Source organism: Oncorhynchus nerka, linkage group LG13 (assembly GCF_034236695.1).
Source record: "Oncorhynchus nerka isolate Pitt River linkage group LG13, Oner_Uvic_2.0, whole genome shotgun sequence".
NCBI classification, from domain to species: Eukaryota; Metazoa; Chordata; class Actinopteri; order Salmoniformes; family Salmonidae; genus Oncorhynchus; species Oncorhynchus nerka.
The window spans coordinates 8,170,028-8,178,999 of record NC_088408.1 but is presented as its reverse complement, the minus strand read 5'-3'; the positions used below and the strand labels follow the sequence as shown (position 1 = coordinate 8,178,999).

At 43.9% G+C, this 8,972-nt stretch overlaps 1 protein-coding gene across 1 annotated transcript; it reads left to right on the top strand.

The window, feature by feature from the left end:
• The first annotated feature begins 3,009 nt into the window (after positions 1-3,009).
• Positions 3,010-7,544, top strand: paqr8 (progestin and adipoQ receptor family member VIII). Its single transcript, XM_029655896.2, has 4 exons — positions 3,010-3,240; positions 4,276-4,918; positions 5,398-5,618; positions 5,890-7,544. The coding sequence occupies exons 2-4, from the start codon at positions 4,387-4,389 to the stop codon at positions 6,208-6,210; spliced, it is 1,074 nt and encodes a 357-aa protein (XP_029511756.2). The 5' UTR covers positions 3,010-3,240; positions 4,276-4,386; the 3' UTR covers positions 6,211-7,544.
• The last annotated feature ends 1,428 nt before the right edge of the window (positions 7,545-8,972 follow it).

Genomic DNA, 8,972 nt, shown 5'->3' with positions numbered 1-8,972 from the left:
ATTTGATGATATTAATGACCTAAGGCTAATATTTCTGTGTGTTTATTATAATTAAGTCTATGATTTGATATTTGATAGAGCAGTCTGACTGAGCGGTGGTAGGCAGCAGTAGGCTCGTAAGCATTCATTCAAACAGCACTTTACTGCTCGCAATACTTGAAGCACAGCGCTGTTTATGACTTCAAGCCTATCAACTCCAGAGATTAGGCTGGCAATACTTTAGTGCCTATAATAACATCCAATAGTAAAAAAAAAAAAAAAGTATAGAGAGAAATAGTCCTATAATAACTACAACCTAAAACTTCTTACCTGGGAATATTGAAGACTCGTGTTAACAGGAACCACCAGCTTTCATATGTTCTTTTTTACATGGCACATATTGCACTTTTACTTTCTTCTCCAACACTGTGTTTTGGCACTATTTTAACCAAATTGAACATGTTTCATTATTTATTTGAGACTAAATAGATTTGTATTTATGTATTATATTAAGTTATATTTAAGTTCAAATAAAAGTGTTAATTCAGTATTGTTTTAATTGTCATTATTACAAATATATATATTTTTTTAAATCAGCCGATTAATCTGTATTGTTTTTGTTTGGTCCTCATAATCGGTTGACCTCTCTTACACAGGTATTTCTCTTGTCCAGATGGGATAGGGCAGTGTGCAGTGTGATGGCGATTGCGTCATCTGTGGACCTGTTGGGGCAGTATGCTCCTTAACTAGCCTCTAAAAGGACTTCATGATGACGTAAGTGAGTGCTACAGGGCAATAGTAATTTAGTTCTGTGGACCTGTTGGGGCGGTATGCTAATTGTAGTGGGTCTAGGGTGTGAGGTAAGGTGGAGGTGATATGATCCTTAACTAGCCTCTCAAAGGACTTCATGATGATGTAAGTGAGTGCTACAGGGCGGTAGTAATTTAGTTCTGTGGACCTGTTGGGGCGGTATGCTAATTGTAGTGGGTCTAGGGTGTGAGGTAAGGTGGAGGTGATATGATCCTTAACTAGCCTCTCAAAGGACTTCATGATGATGTAAGTGAGTGCTACAGGGCGGTAGTAATTTAGTTCTGTGGACCTGTTGGGGCGGTATGCTAATTGTAGTGGGTCTAGGGTGTGAGGTAAGGTGGAGGTGATATGATCCTTAACTAGCCTCTAAAAGGACTTCATGATGAAAGAAGATAATGTCATTTATACAGAACAAAATATAAACCCAACATGTAAAGTGTTGGTCCAATGTTTAATGAACTGAAATAAGATCCCAGAAATATACCATATGCACAAAAAAGCTTATTTCTCTTAGATTTTGTGCACACATTTGTTTACATCCGTTAGTGAGCATTTCTCTTTTGCCAAGATAATCCATCCACCTGACAGGTATGGCATATCAATAAACTGATTAAACAGCATGATCATTTTGTTAAAGTTTTTTTTACACAGGTGCACCTTGTGCTGGTGTTTTTTAAAAGGCCACTCTAAAATGTGCAGTTTTGTCACACAACACAATGCCACAGACGTCTCATGTTTTGAGAGAGCGAGCAATTGACATGCAGACTGTAGGAATGTCCACCAGACATGTTGCCAGAGAATGTAATGTTATTTTCTCTACCATAAGCAGTTGTTTTAGAGAATTTGGCAGTACTTTCAACCGGCCTCACAACTGCAGACCAGGTGTATGGCGTCGTGTGGGTGAGCAGTTTGCTGATGTCAACATTGTGAACAGAGTGCCCTATGGTGGCGGCGGGGTTATGGTATGGGCAGGCATTAATGCACGACCCTATGTCACAAGGATCTGTACACAATTCCTGGAAACTGAAAATTGTCCCAGTTCTTCCATGGCCTGCAAACTCACCAGACATGTTGCGTTTAATATTTTTGTTCAGCATAGTTCAGTTAGCATCCCTCGAACGACGCTGCCAACTCATTTCATGTATCATTTTCATGTTAGTGTAGCACGTGACGATGCGTAAAACTTACTCAGCCTTAAGTGTCCCGCTTGTGTAAAATCATTAGCAAGCATTAGATCAGCTAATATGCCTGAGGGAGGATGGTTCGAGCCAGGTACGGGCCGAATCGGGAGGAAGTGATACTCGCTAAGCAGGCAGCGTGACATCCTTTACGTTGGTAAGAGCACAAACAGAACTGGAGCCATGGGAAGTAGAGGTGCTGAGGGGTGCTTCAGACCCACTCCTGTTGTCATTCCGTAGTGTGGTGATAAGTAACATTTAAAAAGTAATTAATATGATTTAAAATATAGATTTATTTATTTTTCAAATCTTTATTGCTCCTCTATGAGAGGAGAAAAATACTCAACAGCAGAGCAGGAAGAAAATACTTTTCCTCAGCACCATCCCCCCCAAAACAACTTTCCCCTGCCATGGCAAGAAGAGAGGCTCGGAAGATACACTATAGAACATGCACCAGCTGCCTATGGCTCATGTTCAATATCTTCTAAGCACCCCTTGCATTGCCTGGTCCCACAAACGACGCTCTTCCACCGATAGTACACCAGATGACGCTATTTAACTAAAACGAGCTGTGGCCATTGCATTATTTGCAAAGTATGTAATTTTGTAGTGCATTGTAGTGTATGTATTGTAACGCATAGGCACTGATTGGTTTTTAAACGTACAATGAGGCTCTGCATATTCAAATGTAAAAATGCAAAAAAATATATATTAGAATGCTATTCGAAATCAATTATCAACCTATCATGCAATTTGATATTATGCTTCAATAATAAATAATGTTTTCTGTTTCTCGTGTGCATGAAAAAATGGTTGTTTTGATAAGCTATTGTGATTGTATTATGAGACGCAAAATATCCTAGGCTATATATTTTATTGTGATGCGTAACCCAATGTGCGTAGCTTTAGGATTAGATCATTTTTTTCATAGCGCCACTGCCTCGGAAAATGTAGGTCAGTCCTTGAGTTTTGGGCGTTCTCTGTTTAGCCCAATGGTTTAGCATACCTTTTTAGGCACGCCCAGTCTCCCAAATCACTTCTTTGCAGTAGGGTTGCTATGCTGTCACTTGTAGATTGCTAGAGTTCACCTGCCGTGCTGCTACCACTCACTGTCTGCTTGAGAATGGGCTTCACCATCAGCATCACGAAATCGATGTAGAAATGAAAAACGATGTGGAATGGGGTCTAGCGCTGTAGTGGTATTTGATAACTGCGACGGCTCCCAGCAACAGGTGTGTTCTGTCTAGACATTCAGGAACATACAGAAAGACAGGTGAGATTTCTATATTTTCAAACAATAATTTGAATATGAGAGGATAATAACTTGTCTAGAATTTTTTTAAATATATTATTTCCCCTTTTACATTAATCTAGAACTCTCTCTCTCTCATTGCTTCTTGTGCTTATCCCATTTTTGGTCATTTTCTTCTAGATTCTAGAGGTTTAGTTGAATGCTGATAATGGGCCACTGACATGGATAGAGACAGACAGACACTCCATTCAGCCAGTGCAGAATGCTGTTGCCTCATCTGTTTTTGTAGTTGTTTTTGCTAGAATGCTGTTTGCCTCATCCCTGTCTTTCTAGTCTTTTTTCCCCTTGTACAAGTAACCTGATCCTAGATCTGGGGTCAGGCTATTGTAGAATGCATGATAACAAGGAGTTGAATGATAACTCAAACAGACTGGCTACCCAGGCTAATTGTAGAAGCATTTCACCCATAAATGACAACCCCGGTTGTAAAGTTTTTCAAATAAGGGAAATGTCACCACTAATATCTGACACAATCACGCTTAATGTGAGGAAGGTAAGGCGGCTGTTAGGAGTTTCAGACGTGTCCCCTTTCCAGTTGGCACTGTATCAGTCACAATCATGGCTTGGTTTGTATTCTCTGGGTGTATATGTTTGTCTTTGGTCTCCATAGGTGCGTATTAGTATCGCTGCTGACGCCATAGATAGGGTGGCTGTTGTCATTCCGTAGTGTGCGGGTGTCAAGGGAGGCAGTGAGACTAGGGTACTGGGTCAGGTAGCAGGCCAGAGGTAACAATTTACAGGTATGACTGCATGCCTGCTCTCTGGTGCATGCTAGCCTACCTACCTGCTTCCCAGTGTAAGCTGACAGACTGGTGAACCAATTCCCAGATGGCCAGCTATGTGAGAAATGTGTGTCTGTCAGCCTGCCTCATTTTAAACAGCATCCATTTTGACCTAGTTGCTACTGTTGGTATAATACAGAATACAATACAACCTAATCTATACTTTGATTCTTAAATAATCTTAACTGCATTTTGTTTCTCTCTGTTTCCACAGCAAAACCCAAGTCTTCCCAAATCAACTTTCCACCCTACTCCTCCTCTATACCCATTCCCACCTCTTTCCCTCCATCCCTCTTTCCTTCCCTCGCCCCACCTCTCCATCATCATGTCCAGCGGAGCCCTGGGGCGTCTCAGTACCTTGACTCTGAGTGTGAAGCAGCTCAGCCGGCTGCCTCACCTCTCCGACATCCTCCCCTCTTCACTTCCCTCCCTCCCCTCCCCCAGCCCCACCGTCCCTGTCTCCTGCGTCCCCACTCTGTTCCGGGAGCCTTACATCCTCTCTGGCTACCGCCCGGTGGGGCAAGACTGGCGCTGTTACGTCCTCAGCCTCTTCCAGAGACACAATGAATCCCTCAACGTCTGGACACACCTTCTGGCAGGTCCCCTGGTGCTACTACGCGTCTGGGCCTATGGATTGTCCCTAGACTCGGCGTCCCTGCCTCTCTGCCTGTACATACTGTCTGCCCTCACCTACTTGTGTTGTAGTGTAGCAGCTCACCTGCTACAGTCCCACTCTGAGCTGGCTCACTATACTCTGTTCTTCCTGGACTACGTGGGTGTGTCTGTGTATCAGTATGGCTGTTCCCTGGCTCACTATTTCTACTGCTCTGAGCCAGCCTGGAGGGAGAGCCCCGTAGGTAGTTTGTGTTTTTATTATTGCTATGGCAACACGCTTTCTCTCCACACTCTAGTGCACTTTATTCAACCTGTCTGCATCCCAAGTGATACCCGATGTAGCGCACTACTGTTCACCTGGGCCCAAAAGGGAAAAGAATGCCATTTTGGATGCCTTGGGTACATTGTGTTTCATTTTAGCATACCTGATTCTGATCTTGTGTTATAATTGCCTACGAAGGATTACAGTCTCTTAACTCTTACTAAGTGGTCCCACATGGTGGCTTTTAAATCTGTAATATGTATTGCCGATTGTTGTAATATTGTGCTCCGGGGTGAAATTTCCCCTAGACACTGTTCTAGGATCAGCTTCTCCTCCCCCAATCCTAACTTTAACCATTAGTGGGGGAAATGCAAAAGTGACCCAGGATCAGCATCTAAGGGCAATATCACCTTATTCTTAATACTGTGGAATGACAAACTGTTCTACCTCTACCTCTAGGGTTCTGGTTCCTCCCTGGCGCTGCCTTACTTGGCTGGCTGTCCTGTGCTAGCTGCTGCTTTGCCAAGTCACGCTACCGCCGGCCTTACCCGCTCCGGAGGAAGATCTGCCAGCTGATCCCCACCAGCATGGCCTACTTCCTGGACATCAGCCCTGTAGCCCACCGCCTGGCTACCGTACACTGGGGTCAGGACCCAGCTCTACCGCTCCACGCCCTGCAGGTGGGTGGATGAATGAATGGAGGGAATTATCATGGCTGTGGCAACTCTATGGGCCGGTTTCCCAGACACAGATAACGAAAGCCAAGTCCTAGTCTACAAAGCATGGTCAATGGAGAAGCTCCCATCTGTGTCTGGTAAACTGGCCCATAGAGTTGCCTTGCCATAGAGAGCCGTGAGAATACAACACACACACAAAAATGATTGAGGATTAAAAAAAACACAATTCACAGAGTCAACTGACTTTGTTTCCGTTGTGGTCCTCCATTTTTAGATGGCCGCCTTCCTGCTTGCAGCCTTCTTCTTCTCCTGCCCTGTTCCTGAGAGGTTCTTCCCGGGGCATTGTGACATCATGGGTCAGGGTCACCAGATCTTCCACCTCTTCCTGTCTCTGTGTACGCTGTGTCAGCTGGAGGCCCTTTTCCTGGACTATGGCAGTCGGAGGGATACTGTGCTGCAGTTGTATGGGGAGAGGCAGCTGTGGTTCGCCGGTGTATCCTTCCTCGCCCTAGCACTATGTAGCACCCTGACCGCGGTTGTCATGAGGAGGCATGTACAGAGACGACTGGAGAAAAGTGAAACTGTGAAACAGTGAGGGATGGCGGGGAGAGGAAGAACGAGAGACATTTTCAGTGTTTTGAGAATAATCATGTCCTGTAAATGTATAGAGAGACAATATTTATCTAAGATGATGAGCGTCTTTGTAGCAGATAAAGGTTTCTTGCCTTAAAAGATCTTTTGATTCCTGTACAATCTAACCATTTCCTTCTTTGTTTACTTCCTGGACATGGGGTAAATATTTCTTTATTGCCTACTTCTGACTAGTTATTGATCAATAAGCTTAGATTCAGTTGCCTGGTCCCAGATCTGTTTGTGCTGTATAGCCAACGCCTATGGACATTGTCATGACAAATGTACAAACAGATCTGGGACCAGGCTATTGATTCAGTTTATATCTGAGGAACCCATGAAGGGTGTTTTTGTGTTAAGCTTAATGGAATTTCACCCCAAAGTCTGTCTGATAAAGAGTTAGTGACATTTATTAAGCTGTATTTTTGGCGTTCTCTTTCAGCTGTCGGAGTGAAACTGGCCAGGCCAAGCCACGGGATTGAGCAAACAAAGAAGTCAGTTTTATTGAGCAGTGAACAGAACAGGCTGTGATTTTGGCCATAGTGACAGGCAGACTATAGGCCATTGCAGAGCAGGATCTGACAACTAGAGCGAGTGGGGTTGAGGATCAGGAGGAGAGCTGTGGGTGACGAGGAGTGATGCTTTTATACAGGGCGAACCTGGGTCATAGTGGATACACTAATTCGCATTTTTACAAAACAAGCAAAAAAAAGCATTGATGCAAGACACATCTACACAAAGAAATGTGTTGTGTGATTGGACCTAGACATTTGTACGACGTCCATATGAAAAAAGCCCATCAACATCCATGTGTAACTCTGTGTTGTTGAGGCTGAGGACTACCTGACATGATGACTCCTTGCTGTCCCCAGTCCACCTGACTGTGCTGCTGCTCCAGTTTCAACTGTTCTGCCTTATTATTATTCGACCATGCTGGTCATTTATGAACATTTTAACATCTTGGTCATGTTCTGTTATAATCTCTACCCGGCACAGCCAGAAGAGGACTGGCCACCCCACATAGCCTGGTTCCTCTCTAGGTTTCTTCCTAGGTTTTGGCCTTTCTAGGGAGTTTTTCCTAGCCACCGTGCTTTTACACCTGCATTGTTTGCTGTTTGGGGTTTTAGGCTGGGTTTCTGTACAGCACTTTGAGATATCAGCTGATGTACGAAGGGCTATATAAATACATTTGATTTGATTTGATTTGTTGTTGTCTGTTCACACTGCTATGCTTTATCTTGGCCAGGTCGCAGTTGTAAATGAGAACTTGTTCTCAACTAGTCTACCTGGTTAAATAAAGGTAAAATAAAATAAATAAATAAATTGGATGACTCGCTTGGGAATGGGAATTTTCCGAACATGAATGTAGAATTCCGTAGCGAGCTTGTTGTTTGTATGGCCGGTAATTGAATACCAGTGTTCTGATTTTAGTTGACATTGCGATCCATGAAAACCATGACAGTACCAGGCAGGCAGAGAAAGCCGTTCAAACTCTTCCTCTAATTCTGCTATTGGTACACAGCACACTTGATCAGGTTTCTTTGCACACTATTGACTCTGGTTGCATCTGAAATGCCGCCCGATTCCTCACAGGGCTCTGCATGGTCAAGAGTTGTGCCTTCGGAAAGTATTCAGACCCCTTCACTTTTTCCACATTTTGTAACGTTACAGCCTTATTCTTAAATGGATTAAGTTGTTGTTCCATAATGACAAAGGAAAAACAGGTTTTTAGAAATGTTTTCAATTTTTTTTTACTGCCGTTACAAGCTTTGCACACTCGTATTTGGGGAGTGTCTCCCATTCTTCTCTGCAGTTCCTCTCAAGCTGGTTGCACAGCTATTTTCAGGATTCTCCAGAGATGTTCCATTGGGTTCAAGTCCGGGCTCTGGGTGGGCCACTTAAGGACATTCAGAGACTTTCAGAGTCCCAAAGCCACTCCTGCGTTGTCTTGGCTGTGTGCTTAGGGTATTTGCCCTGTTGGAAGGCGAACCTCCGCCCCAGTCTGAGGTCCAGAGTGCTCTGAAGCAGGTTTTCATCAAGGATCTCTCTTTTACTTTGCTCTGTATCATCAGACCAGAGAATCTTGTTTCTTATGGTCTGAGAGTCCTTAAGGTGCCCTTTGGTAAACTCCAAGCAGGCTGTCATGTGCCTTTTATTGGCTTCTGTCTGGCCACTCTACTATAAAGACCTGATTGGTGGAGTGCTGCAGAGACAGTTGTCCTTCTGGAAGGTTCTCCCATCTCCACAGACGAACTCTGGAGCTCTGTCAGAGTGACCATTGGGTTCTTGGTCACCTCCCTGACCAAGGCTGTTCTCCCCTGATTGGTCAGTTTGTCCCGGCGCCCAGCTCTAGGAAGAGCCTTGGTGGTTCCAAACTTCTTCCATTTAAGAATGATGGAGACCACTATGTGTTCTTGCGGACCTTCAATGCTGCAGATATATTTTGGTACCCTTTCCCAGATATGTGCCTCAACACTTTTCTCGGACGTCTACAGACAATTCCTTCCATCCTCGTGGCTTGGTTTGTGCTCTGACATGCACTGTCAAATGTGGGACCTAATATAGACAGGTGTCTGCCTTTCCAAATCATGTCCAATCAATTTAATTTACCACAGGTGGAATCCAATCAAGTTGTAGAAACATCACAAGGATGATCAATGGAAACAGGATGCACCTGTCCCCAATTTAGAGTCTCATAGCGAAGAGTCTGAATACTTATGTAAATAA